Source organism: Zea mays, chromosome 5 (assembly GCF_902167145.1).
Source record: "Zea mays cultivar B73 chromosome 5, Zm-B73-REFERENCE-NAM-5.0, whole genome shotgun sequence".
In the NCBI taxonomy this organism is placed as follows: Eukaryota; Viridiplantae; Streptophyta; class Magnoliopsida; order Poales; family Poaceae; genus Zea; species Zea mays.
Genome location: NC_050100.1, coordinates 21938888 through 21952890, shown reverse-complemented (window position 1 = coordinate 21952890; position 14003 = coordinate 21938888). Strand labels below are relative to the sequence as shown.

At 48.9% G+C, this 14003-nt stretch overlaps 2 protein-coding genes across 2 annotated transcripts; both read right to left on the bottom strand.

Moving 5' to 3' along the window:
- Positions 1-2686: 2686 nt before the first annotated feature.
- On the bottom strand, positions 2687-3648 carry LOC100275514 (uncharacterized). The gene has a single exon (NM_001371600.1). The coding sequence runs from the start codon at positions 3566-3568 to the stop codon at positions 2858-2860; it is 711 nt and encodes a 236-aa protein (NP_001358529.1). The 5' UTR covers positions 3569-3648; the 3' UTR covers positions 2687-2857.
- Positions 3649-6148: 2500 nt separating this feature from the next.
- On the bottom strand, positions 6149-10118 carry LOC100285522 (uncharacterized). The gene is made up of 2 exons (NM_001158413.2): positions 9726-10118; positions 6149-6888 (listed from the first exon to the last, which is right to left on the bottom strand). Exons 1-2 carry the CDS (start codon positions 10079-10081, stop codon positions 6360-6362), a joined length of 885 nt encoding a protein of 294 aa, NP_001151885.2. The 5' UTR covers positions 10082-10118; the 3' UTR covers positions 6149-6359.
- Between the last annotated feature and the right edge of the window lie 3885 nt (positions 10119-14003).

Genomic DNA, 14003 nt, shown 5'->3' with positions numbered 1-14003 from the left:
TAGATGACGGTAATCACCAAGAGTAAAAAGAAATACAAGGTCACAAAGACCACACATGCCACTAAGACGTAAATCAAAATTTGCAATGCGTTATAACATTCTCAATCTCACACTAATATGGTCATCAAGTTAGCAAGTGAAACGAGCGATTGGTTAAGCTTTCTTAGTATACCAATATCAGCCGAGGGTGTCAAGAGACTTAAATGTGTCGTCAAACAACTATTTATAGCCCCTAAGGGAAACTAACCACTGGGTCAAAAGTGCGCAGTCTGTACGAACATATGCACCATGTACGCTTACTTTCCAACGGTCACAAAACTAGTCGTTAGTTCATTATAGCTAGTCTGGTGGTACATCATAGAGATCTCGTAAGTTCATTGCATTAACAATTCAAACACATGCTCTTTGGAACTCCTATATGATGTGGTGTCTAGTGCCCGCCATACATGTCCGATGAGTCAAACTCCAAACTCGACGCTCTCAGGAATTCAATCGTCCATTAACTGGTTATGTCTGGTGCATACTAGTCTGCAAGTTTCCAACACTCACCACATATGACATAACCATTGTGTCAGTGCACCCAACTAGTGTTGTGTCAGACACATTCAGTGCCTGCTAATAGCAGCACAATGAGCACCTCTTCACAAGCATGTTAACTCTCAAATATTTTTTGATACTTAAGTCCAGAGATAGTTTTTTTAAAAGAAATTTTCAAAACATTTCCGTTCGCATCTCACCACATCACTAAACGCAATGCACATGCAAATAAAACTCACACTTAGTGGCACTTATAGATGTCCAAACAGTGCGGGCCGCCCATTTGGCCCGTGGCACGTCACGAATTTAGCCCGGTCCGAACCCGGCCCGGCACGATTGGTTACGGGCCCGGGCCGGCACGGCCCGTTTACCGGGCCGGGTATGGGCAGATACGGCGGCCCGTGGGCTTTGGCCCGGCCCGGCACGATAAATGGGTCGGCCCGACGGCGGCCCGTATATTTGACAACACAAGTGCAAGCAGCGCAGACCCAATTCAATTAAATGGGCCGAAACCCTCTGCAAGTAGCGCAGGCCCAACACTCGACTCTCTGCATAACCCTAACCGGCTAACCCTATCCCCAACCGCCGACCCCGAGTCCCCATTCCCCAACCCCGACGCCCTCTCTGGCTCTCTGCTCTCGGTCTGGCGGCGGCGGCGCCGTTTTCTCTCTGCCTCTCTGCCTTCCGCCCGACCGCCCCTCCCTGCTCGCCCTGCTCGTCGTCGTCGATCGTGCATCGTGCTCGCCCTCCTCGCCTCTGCGCCCTGCGGTCGAGTGGGGATCTCGTGCCACTTCGCGTTCTGCCCGACCGCCCCTCCCTGCCTTCCGCCCGACCGCCCCTCCCTGCTCGCCCTGCTCGTCGTCGTCGATCGTGCATCGTGCTCGCCCTCCTCGCCTCTGCGCCCTGCGGTCGAGTGGGGATCTCGTGCTCGCCCTGCGGTTGAGTGGGGATCTCGTGCTCGCCCTGCTGGATCTCGTGCTCGCCCTACTGGGATCTCGTCCTGCTGGGATCTCGCCCTGCTCCCCTCTGCGCCCTGCTCCCCTCTGCGCCCTGCTCCCCTCTGCGCCCTGCTCGTCGGTCGTGTTTGTGTTTGTGTACTATCCTGTGAACAACCTGTTATTATATGTGATCATTTCATATTTGTATTAATATGATATTATCTTGTGAATTGATAAATGAATTTTGTTGTCTTAATATATGTAAATAATATGTTATTATATGTGATTAATTCTGTTAAATGTATGTATTTATATACTGCTCTACTGTTGGTTCGGGCCAGTGGCCGGCCCGGCACGGTGAGGCCCACCGGGCCAACAGGCCGGCCCGGCACGATTTTTCCTTGTTCGGGCCGGGTTTGGGCATGTCCCTAGGCACGTGGGCCAGCACGACCCGGCCCGAAGCATTAACGGGCCGTGCCTGGCCCGGCCCTATACGCACCGGGCCGAAACGGGTTCGGGCCGGGTCCGGGCCGGGTGGCCCGTTTGGACATCTATAGTGGCACTGGATAATAGTTGTACCAAACATTTCTCCTTTATAGTATGACTATCTACACTAAATCGAACTATGCAATGCATTACATATTGATTGACAAAAGAAAAGCGTTAGCAATGCTTATGTCTTTTGACTTGCTTATGATATATCTTCTCAGTATTTGATGAACCTTTGCACGTATTGTCTCTATCTTCGTCATCTTTTGTACCTTGTTTATCATTAACAAGTAAATCTAACTAAATACAACACATTACTCCTCTATATAGTAATTAACACTTAATTATTAAATCAAAACTGGTGTGAAACATAGAGCCTGTTTAGATATCCGTGCGAGCCGAAGAGTTTGATCACGTGCCAGCGCTGGGACATCGAGCCTCGTCCACGCGTCGTAGCTTGACTGGACGACCGCAAGATGAACCTGCGCACCTGTTTTTAACGCGGTTCGCTTAATCAGCTGTTCGAGCGCTTTACGTGCATATGAAAAATGTTTTAATATGAAACACGCCATGTATATGTATGCTTTAGAGCTAGTTTGGTTATTCTATTTTTCTCATTCTATTTTCTCGAGAAAAAATGAGCTATTTTTTTTTGAAAAATAAAAATTCTTTAAAAAAAATAGGATTTCCAAACTAGTCCTCATCCGAAAAGTTTACAGAAATTACTAGTACAATAACATATATTAGAACAATACCGAGACTAATCGAACAAGGATTTGTCTCCACATATATACACAATAATATTACAAATATTAATGTATACTTTGCGCGTAAATACGAATGCGACTATCGGTCGTACGATACGACGGGGCGAAGTATGCATCTCGCTCCTTTCACTTGGCCACGACTGCCACCGGCGTCGCGAGGACAGGTCCACCCTGCTGACACATCGGGGTCTGATCCTGGAAATCCGGCGGCATCTGCTGGTCCAGTTCCACCATGCTGACCTTGCCGCGGCGCACGGCGACGGTGCCGCACCCGGCCACGGTGGCGTCGCGGCACCGGTCGACGCGCACGGCGCCGCAGCGGCTGACGTCGGCGGAACCGCACCTGCCGAGGGCGAGCGCGCCGCACCAGTCGGCGCGCGCGGCGCGGCAGCGGGCCACGGCGACGTCGGCGCACGCGCCGACGTCGGCCTCCCGGCACCGGCCCACGCGCAGCTCCCCGGCGCCGCGGACGCGCGCGGCGCCCTTGCAGCGGCGGATGGCCACGGCGCCCGCGCGCTCCACGTCGGCCGAGCGGCACCGGCGCACGGCCACGGCGCGGGCGCCCTCCACGCGCACCGCGTCGCACCGGTGGAACGACGCCGCGCCGCAGTCCTCGGCGGCCGCGTACAGGCACCGGGAGAAGCGCACGTCGCCCCCGCCCCCGCCGCGCACCACCACGTGCTGGAGACGGCTCACCTCGAGGACGCCCGGGCCGACCACGGCCACCGTGCCGCCGTTGCGCCGGAGCACGCCCTCGTGGACGGTCGTCTCGACGCCGTCGATGACCACGGTGAACTGGTGCGCCGAGGCGACGGCTTTCGGATCAACGACTACCATTTTTCGCGACGCTGAAATGAAATGGAGGGGGAAAGGATTTATCTGTGATGAGCGATGACGAGTTGTGGATGAGAACGGTGTTATAAAGGGCCGGGTTGCTTAGTGCCGAAGGAAGCAGTTGCAAGACGCGGCATTGCGATCACACATTCATTGACATTCAATGCAGGGTTTTGTCAAAACAGCGACGCCTACTGCCCATCCGTATGCAGTCATGACGTGAATGCACACAAGTTACTCTTAATACACCAATGAGGATGATAATCAAGCAATTATCAAATGACAATTCCCTCGCGAGGCAAAGGCTTTTCCTCACTTGAAATGGTTCCTTAAAATCAATAGACCTCGTATGGCGAGTTGAGTGATATAAACGCGCCAAGCAAAAAAACCATATCTAATGCACACTAACTCTCTACACTGGACACGTCTAGTGCTTTTCTAATGTCTAGTTTCTGAAACTAGCCAACACTAGACACATATGATGAGTACGACTCTTGAGTGCACAGTTGTAGACCTCTTTAAATATCATGTTCGAACATGTTGATTGAGTACTCAGCCTCTTAAACACAATTTACAATCTCTCTGAGCACCTTGTCTGATGCCGCCATATTCGGTGAGTATAAAGTGCCTTAGGCCAATTTTGCAAGCTCTCTAGATGCTTTATCTGGCGCATCGTACCTTATGCACACCGGACACGTCGGTGTTATGTTTAATTGCAATATGGAACACTCTTGGTGGCCCGTACATGGTACCCATTGGAATTTTCTAGTGCTAATGCAGCACTGTCAACTCACTTATTTCAATCTTCTCATGTGCCCTCGTGTGTTTATCTAGCACTAGTTTTCACATGTGTTTATCACCACTCCTAACTAGACTTAGCTAGATCAAGTTACCTGTTTTATGCTTCCCATTTTAGTATGACCGAAAGAAAAATAGGGTCTTATCATTACTATAAATGTTCCACAACTCCATCGACACTTAGAACTAGTTGATCATTAAGCTTCTTACTTATCCTTTAAAAAATGATTTCCATCAATAAGAGCATGAATACTCCATAACCCTAATCATCTTTTACTACTGTGGCACAACTTATCTTGTTTCTATAAAATACATGTTAGTCAGAACAATCTTATTTTGTCATTAAACATTGAAATTAAACTATTCCCAAGTATGTATGTAGCGCACGCGAAAGAAATCTGTAGGATTTGAATCGTATTCCTTTTGAACAAAGAATTACACATCCAGAGATCCTACGAAATCCATATGGCCTGTTGGGTATAGTTTGTTACAAAGAAATTTTAGGGAGAATAGAACATGATGTCTTCCCATGTTTTGTTGTGTTTTGCGCTTGTTATGGTTGCAGCAAACGTAAGTTTCTTATTCTTAAAATCCATACAGGGTTGCTAATGCTAGCTAATTCCCCGTGTGAAAAAAAGTGTGTCGCCAGCTATATTTAGTTTGCGTGCAAATGGGCGGCCAAGTCGTGAGAGAATGCGGCTCAGGAATCGTGTGCATGCATCAAAAGTCTGAGGCTTGCAAGAAATGGATTAAAAGCCCTAACCATTGGCAATGGGAGAACTATTCTTTTCTGGGAAGATCTGTGGAACAAGGGTATCCCGGCTCAGCAGTACCCGGAATTATTTTCATTTGCTTGCAACAGCAAACTCTCTATCAAAGAAGCTAAGCAAAAAGATCATCTCTTTAAGATTTTCCAGCTTCCTCTGTCTGTGCAAGCCTACGAACAATATCTTGAATTAAACGAGGCTTGAAAACAAATCACGGTGACCAACGCAAAGGACACTTGGAAGCTCATTTGGGGATCTGAAATTTTCTCTACGAAAAAGACTTACAGGCATTTGATGGGTCAGTCTCAAGTTCATCAGATTTACAGATTGCTTTGGAAAAACAAATGTCAACCAAAACATAAAGTTTTTTATTGGCTATGGCTAAAAAACAGGCTCAACACAATAAATATGCTAAGAAGGAAGAACATGACTCTTGAGTCTTACACCTGCGAGAACTGCATCTGGCAAAAGGAGGAAACTTTTTATCATCTCTTTCTCAGGTGCAACTTCGCGAAGGCCTGCTGGAATTCAATCGGTTTAATTCCTCCTAGAATTGCTAATCTAGAGGAGGCTGCGGCAAATCTAAAACAGCAATTCAATGTTCCATTCTCTATAGAGATTATTATTCTCATGACCTGAAGCATTTGGAAGTGCCGTAATGCTTGACTTTTTCAGAACAAAGATCCAACGGTGCAGCAATGCAAGCATGAGTTTGCAAAAGAATTGCTCCTAGTCATTCATAGAGCTCTAGATAGATACGATTCTGCCATCCCGATATGGCTTCAGCAATGGCAGCAGAAACTCTCCTTAACCTCCTGTAATTTGTCTTCTTGTTTGTTCTAAACTTTGTTTTCTTTTTAATTTAAATAAAATTTTCAGTAGGCCCCCCTCCTGTCCTCTAAAAAAAGAAATGGATTAATCTTCGCATAGCCGAAGCAAAAACTCACCACACAACAAGGTTTGACTCCGAGGTGAAATCGCTTCAAAATAGGCACAGATGTTTCGTATCGGCTCATTGGTGTAAAGAAGAGGTTCCATTAACACTTGATACAACAATTTGTTACATTAAAAGGTTGCAGACCTCTCTAAGGCGCGCTAAACATTTGAAGTAGCATATTTCCTTGTGCATACAGCTCAGACACCAACTTTGACAGAGGTTGGAATTTTACAGCCAGGAAAACGTCATGATTTAACAAGACACAAGAAGAGACGCCTTTGGTTCAGGAAGCTTATGAAGGTCCAGCCAGCCAGTCCATGACCTTGTGCTCCATCATGCACTTGCAGGGTTCTTGAGGGTTAATGTTGTGTTCTCCACAATTGGAGCAGTCCATGAACTCCCCAAGCTCAAATTTCGAGTTCCAGAGGAAGACCTTGAGCCGCGAAGCTTTCTCAAGAACCGGGCTTGAGATGGCTGATGTCTCGTAACCTGAGATGTCCAGGTGCTCGAGCTGCTCTAGGCAATCAAGGAACCTTATAATCGCAGCGGAAGACATGTCACAACTTGGTATCTCCAACTTCTTCAGACGAGGAAGAGAGTTGCAGATGACTGAGGCCATCTCTTCATCCACGTACAGTGCAGACACCTTCAGCTCCACAAAGTCTGGGCAGCACTGGTGCACATGCAGGAGGACATCATAATTAATCAGACTCTCGTCCACTGCCATGCCTTTAAGCGATTGAAGTCCACCTATCGCCTTGCAGAACTGATCGTAAGTCATACAGGTGCTAGGAAGGCTGAAATAGTGCAGGTTTGGGCACCTAGGGAAAAAACAGAGAGAAATAGGATTAGCTTTAAACGAAGACATTACACAACCATAGCCACATAGGAACGCCAACTGTTAGCTGATTCCTTTAAAGAACTATTAACCAATTAGGAAAACAAATTCATGTGGAAGTGAAATGAAAAGCATATGTTGCCACCCTGCTGGTGATGACTGTTAGAAAAAAACGGCATCAAAATAACATAATTGATTTGAGGAACAAAAACTGTGTGGAATCAGTTTTGCAAGTTTGTGTCTGCTGCAAATTTTGTCTGAAACCGAATTCGCACCTGCCAGCCTGCCTGTGCTCTAACATAATTTATAAAATGAGTTTGTAAACTTGCGCTGGGAAAATACCAAAAAAATAGTGACACCAAGAGCACATATATAACAAATATAAGCAAGTCCATTGCATCGATCAAAAAACCGAATGAAATATTTTGACTACTCCCTCCGTCCTGAAATATAGCGAATTGAGAGTTCAAAATTTGTACCAAAATACAAGGTACTCTAGGTGAAGAGAACAAACACTCCAAAAGACAATTTTAACATGCATACCTACCATTAGTGTCTATCGCCAATCCAAATAGTAATCGAGTGTTATTTGCGTCATCTGTCTTACCACATAATATGTTTTAATATTTTATATTTCAGGACGGATGGAGTATATTGAATTGGAGCAAAAGTTTTGTAATATAACTTGACTGACGGAAGTCTATAGCCAAAGTTTCTTGCAATGTCGAAGAACTGTAGAGGCGCGGTGTAATATCTTAGTTGATCCAAACAAAAGATAGATTAGATCTGTATATGAGGGAGAGTAACATTCCAGCAGCATACTGAATTTGAACATCCTTTTGCCACCTTTACACATCCAAGGAAACCCGTTTGGACATGTATCCTATAATGCAAGGGCAAAGTAGACCACATAACCCTCAGTTCTATACTTTCGATTCAACCTTGCTACTTTGTTCCCTTTTAACGTACAAGGTGTTTTTGATCTAAATTCTGCAATACAACAGTCAGATTGAAATACTCTCATATATACAAGTTCAGGTACTTGTATGTCATATACTAGTGCCCATTAGAACTAGCAAGTAATCTATTTCAATGAGTCTGATCTTCAATTTCTATTGGCTGAATTCCTACAAGTGTCACTGGTAATTATTTAGACCGCTGCTAAATTTCTGAATGTAGCTTTTAGTTCCTGAGCTCTAAATTGTGTCAATTTCCATGACTTAAGTAATATGGTTAATAAATATATGTTGGTTACAGATATAGTAACAAATGTTACCATGAAACACAATATATAATAACAAAAATCAAGTAATCAACTATATTAATAAAAAGACTAAAAACATGATAGAAACTAAGAGTGCCCTTCTCTAACTTGCACAACTGAATCACAATTACATGATGTATGTTTTAATAACAAAAGGACATGCTGCAAAAAAATCATGAACACTGTTGCCCTTTTCATGTTATTGTTTTTTTTACTAGCCAATGTAACACATAGACCTACAGTTAGATATGCAGTAAAGCAAGACTACAGCAAACTGCTATAATTACAATGTTTAAAATGGCTTGGGGTGACAAGCAAGCTGTGAATATGCTGAAAGCCTGAAAGACACTGGTTTCAACTTGTTAGTGGCAAATGTGGGAAGGTTTTAAGAAGAGTAGGGGTGACAAGGCTAGCCTAATGAAAAATAAGCAAAAAAGCAGTACAAAAGGGCATGCTGATTGCAGAGTTGTCTAAAGCGGTATGCAACTTGATACTCTTGTATATATTAAGGTGGTGTAAGAGATGGAGAGAATTGGAAAAACAAGAAATGGGGCAAAAGAATGCATGAGAAGGAGAAAAATCAGGAATGGTGGGAAAGTGCAGGGTATTAACAAAAGGGGGCTGAGCTATAGTTGGCCAAAAGTCCCGAGGCCTGATGGCCAAACCTATGGCCTGAGCTTTTAGCCAGCCTAGGACCGGCCCGACCCGATGAGAAGGTCGTGCCTAGGCTACTGCCTCAGCACGGCATGCCGGCCCAGCCCAATTTACCTATCCTATAACTACTGATATAAATTACCACACGCACAGGCACAGCCTATCAAATTACCATACATTATTTTCAGTTTCAACATATATTTTTTCTAATTTGTGACTGATTTTGACTGGCCATTTCAGAGTGCAAGTTCATTAACTAATGTGGCTGTACCTAAGCTATCAGTGCTAGAACTAGAAGCTTCACTGTGAGTTAACAAAAAAAAGGCCATAAATCTTACCACAGAAAATTCTATGTTTTTATTTATACCCAGTAGGTCAAGAAAAATTATTCCTTGAATCAATACATACATCTCATCAATATCAGTATCATATCATGAGGGAAATGCATAATGTCAAGAAACAACTGTTCCACTTCCAAGTTCCAACTAATAAATAATACAGATAGAAATCAGTTCAGGTACGCTTAGTCACTCACCATCTTTTTCAGATTGGTATGGCCATAAAGAAAGTGAAACTACAATTAACATATATTTTCCCTGCGATAAGCATTACAAATGAACATCGCAAAAACTCATAAAAAATCAGCAAAACATCCATATGCAAGCTTGCAGGAATTTGGCACCTACAACAGAAATGAAAAAAATAAACACATTCACCTAAGATGAAAACTACCATTAAATAAGCGAATTCGGGTGGATCTGATGCGAATACAATAACGCCTCCTACTAGTACCATAACCTAATTAACTTATAGCATCAATAAGGTGCTAATTAAAAGGTCAACGGGCATTTCCCCACCTGGAACAGCCAGCCAAGTTCAAAGGGACAGGGAGAAGATTTCACCTCTCAGCGAGGAACAAGAGATGGTCCTCATCAGCAAACTCGGGGAGCAACACGGCCTCGATCCGCCCTTCGGCCAACTTGGCGGCGACCTCCAGGATGCCGACGAGCGCGGCGTGGACGGATACGCGAGAGCTGGAGTGTCCAGGTCTCGCGGCGCGCCGGCCGGAGGTGAGGGCGACCCAGTCGCGGAGGTCGACGCGTCGCCACGCGAGTGGGTCCCGCGCCGCGGCCCGCCACGAAGAGCAGGCGCGGGAAGCGCCGCCCCAGAGGAGGTCCGGCGCGCCCACGCGGGTCATGATCGACACCAGGAGGTCGTGCTGCAGCTCCGCCCACGAACGGCTCGGTGGCATCGCCATGGATGGCTGGGGAGCGAGAGGCGAGAGCCGGGATGAGAGGCGACGTACTCCTAAACTGAAGAAGTAAATGTCATTAAAAAAATGGGCGTGTTGGTTACCTGGGCTTACATAATTACAACATATAAACCCAAATCGACTAAATGGGCCGCCAAACAGTCCAGCGTGCAATTTTGACATGCCTACCTCATAAAAACTGTGACCTCGCCGTGGCCCATATCGCCGCTGCATGATATTTTGGTCCACTGAGCAAACGTCACTGGGTTCACTTTACACTGTAAATAAAAACGAATAAAATGGCCACTATGATCATGCATAAAGAGGAAAATACCAAAAGAAAATAGTTTATATTATTCCTCTATCTGTTCTCCCTTACAACAACAATGAAAACTACAATTAGTCAGTTCTCCTAAAGGTAGGTTGCATGAAAGACACATATTATCTTTTCTCAAACATAATAACAATGCCACGCCAATGAAAGACACATATTATATTTTCTCAAACACTTAATTGCCCAACAAAAGACTAGCCACACCAATGGAAATATCTTATTTTTCTCATTATTTCTTATGCTAGTAAGTCAACCTCCTAGCATATGAGATATCGATCTTGGTGGTGTTAATTCAGTAGCCATCTAAACAAGTCTCCAATTAGATCGTGCATGATGCTTTGTAACTTTATTATGATTAGAAAAAATACTTTTCCCCGCCTAACCAATTTCTTTAGTTAGATTATTTCCTACTAGGATAACTCCAATGAAGGAACCAGAGGAAGATTTTCAATTTTAGAGAGAGTTTGAACTTTCAAATAGACTTATGTGAGAAAGGAATACATGGCATATGTGTCTAGAGTAGTATGAGCCTCCATCACACACAAGGAACCCCTGAACATCTTGATTTGATAGCTAAGTCAAAAACATGTAGCCCTTCTGATCAAGTGCCTTAAATGAGATCAAATTATTCTTTAGCTTGACCACATGGCGAACATCTCCTAGTGTATGAATAATACCATCAAACATTTTAAATTTAATTGTGCCAATACTGTCGGGGACCATAATTAGGGGTACCCTCAAGTCTCCTAATTCTCAGCTGGTAACCCCCATCAGCATAAAGCTGTAAAGGCATGATGGGTGCGATTTAGTCAGGGATCGGTCCATCCGAGGGACTCGATCACGCCTCGCCCGAGCCTAGCCTCGGACAAGGGCAGCCGACCCCGGAGGATCTCCGTCTCGCCCGAGGCCCCCCTCCAGCGACGAACATACTTACGGCTCGCCCGAGGCCCTGTCTTCGCCAAGAAGCAACCCTGACCAAATCGCCGCGCCAACCGACCAGATCGCAGGAGCATTTAATGCAAAGGTGGCCTGACACCTTTATCCTGACACGCGTCCTCCAGTCGACAGAGCCGAAGTGACCGCAGTCACTTCGCCGCTCCACTGACCGGCCTGACAGAAGGACAGCGCCGCCTGCGCCGCTCCGACTGCTGTGCCACTCGACAGAGTGAGGCTGACAGGCAGTCAGGCCCGACCTCAGGCACCATAGGAAGCTCCGCTTCGACCGACCCAGGGCTCGGACTCGGGCTCAGCCCCGGAAGACGACGAACTCCTCTTCGCCCGACCCAAGGCTCGGACTCGGGCTCAGCCCCGGAAGATGACGAAGTCCGCTCCGCCCGACCCAGGGCTCGGACTCGGGCTCAGCCCCGGAAGACGGCGAACTCCGCTCCGCCCGACCCAGGGCTCGGACTTGGGCTCAGCCCCGGAAGACGGCGAACTCCGCTCCGCCCGACCCAGGGCTCGGACTTGGGCTCAACCCCAAAAGACGGCGAACTCCGCTCCGCCCGACCTAGGGCTCGGACTTGGGCTTAGCCCCAGACGACGACGAACTCCGCTTCGCCCGACCCCAGGGCTCGGACTCAGCCCTGGCCTCAGCCGACGGTCTCCGCCTCGCCCGACCCAGGGGCTCGGACTCAACCACGGCCACGGAAGACAGACTCGACCTCGGAGGAGCCTCCACATCGCCCAACCTAGGGCGCGGACCGACCACGTCAACAGGAGGCGCCATCATTACCCTACCCCAAGCTGACTCAGGCTACAAGGAACAAGACTGGCGTCCCATCTGGCTCGCTCCGCCAGATAGGCAATGATGGCGCCCCGCACGCTCTGTGACGACGGCGGCTCTCAGCCCCCTTACGGAAGCAAGAGGACGTCAGCAAGGACTCGACAGCCCCGACAGCTGTCCTTCCGTCAGGCTCCAGCGCTCCTCCGACGGCCACGACACCACATGAACCGGGTGCCAAAACCTCTCCGGCTGCCACGACGACATGTACTTAGGGCGCTAGCTCTCCTCCGCTAGACACGTAGCACTCTGCTACACCCCCATTGTACACCTGGATCCTCTCCTTACGCCTATAAAAGGAAGGACCAGGGCCCTCTTACAGAAGGTTGGCCGCGCGGGGAAGAGGACGGGACAGGCGCTCGCGTGAGGCCGCTCGCTCCCCCTCCCCCGTGGACGCTTGTAACCCCCTACTGCAAGCGCACCCGACCTGGGCGCGGGACGAACACGAAGGCCGCGGGATTTCCACCTCTCTCACGCCCGTCTCCGGCTGCCTTTCCTTCCCCCTTCGCGCTCGGCCTCGCGCCGACCCATCTGGGCTGGGGCACGCGTCGACATTTCACTCGTCGGCCCAGGGACCCCCCGGTCTCGAAACGCCGACAGTTGGCGCGCCAGGTAGGGGCCTGCTGCGTGTTGACGAACAGCTTCCCGTCAAGCTCCAGATGGGCAGTCTCCAGCAACCTTTCCAGCCCGGGACGGTGCTCCGTTTCGAGAGTCTTGAGTTCATGTCCCTCGACGGCAGCTACGACATGATACTCCTTCCTCCACCGTGCGACAGCGACAATGGCGGCTGACAGCCCGCCCGCCGGCGACGGAATCGACGACGTCTTCCCCGCGTGGTGGAAGAACAACATTCAAGCTCACCCCGCCCTCTCCCCCGCCGACGGAGGAGGAGGCGGGGCAACCAAGGCCAAGCAGGAGGCGGCCCCCCGTCGGCTGTCGAGCAAGTCGACGGCGCCGACGCCCCAACAGGGGGCGCGTCGGGCATCGACCTCGCGTTTGAGACGAAGACGAGCGCCGTCTCCCCGCGACACGCTAATTCCGAGCAAACGGACGACGCCAGCACGCTCGCGAAAGGCTTGCTGGGCGTCACCCTCGTACCTGAGACGACGGTGCAGTCAGTCCTTGACATGACTCCGTCACCGCCCGTCGACCAAGAGGTACCGACCGATTCCCATCTCACGCCCCTTGGATTCAGCCTCGACCCGCCAAACGGCTTCGCTTTGGCGGACGCTCTCGTAGAGGCGAGTCCAAACCCTCTGGGGTATCGTATGCGGTCACCCTGGGACTGACTGACGGACGTCTCGACCTACGGGCCCTCGGGGTCCGAGGAAGATGACAAGCCCGACTTCTGTTGGGATTTCTCTGGACTTGGCAACCCCAGTGCCATGCGGGACTTCATGACCGCATGCGACTACTGCCTTTTCGACTGTTCCGACGGTAGCCGTAGCCTCGGCGACGAGGACTGCGGCCCAAGTCGTGAATGCTTCCACGTCGATCTAGGGGGTCCCTCCGGAGGCAACCATCTCGGTATGCCGGAGAACGGTGATCTCCCTAGGCCTGTGCCACGCGTTGACATCCTACGGGAGCTAGTTGTGGTCCCCGTTCCGGCGGGGGGTCATGACCCACAGCTCGAGCAAATCTGCGGGGTGCAGGCCAGGCTCGACGAGGGAGCAGGAGCACTTGAGCCGATCCGTCGGGACGTCGGGCAGGAATGGGCGGGCCAACCTCCGGCCGGAGAAATGCGTCATCTACCCTAGGGTATCCAGCACCGCATCGCCGACGATGTTAGGGTAAGGCCGCCGCCCGCTTCTAGT

What these genes read in the sequence shown, in the direction of transcription:
- LOC100285522 (NM_001158413.2), bottom strand. Translation starts at nt 10,081, where the DNA reads ATGGCGATGCCACCGAGCCGTTCGTGGGCGGAGCTGCAGCACGACCTC. An exon ending in CTCTTGTTCCTCGCTGAGAG is followed by an intron (nt 6,889 to 9,725) that starts GTGAAATCTTCT and finishes TTTTTTCCCTAG; the next exon opens with GTGCCCAAACCTGCACTATT.
- LOC100275514 (NM_001371600.1), bottom strand. Translation starts at nt 3,568, where the DNA reads ATGGTAGTCGTTGATCCGAAAGCCGTCGCCTCGGCGCACCAGTTCACC.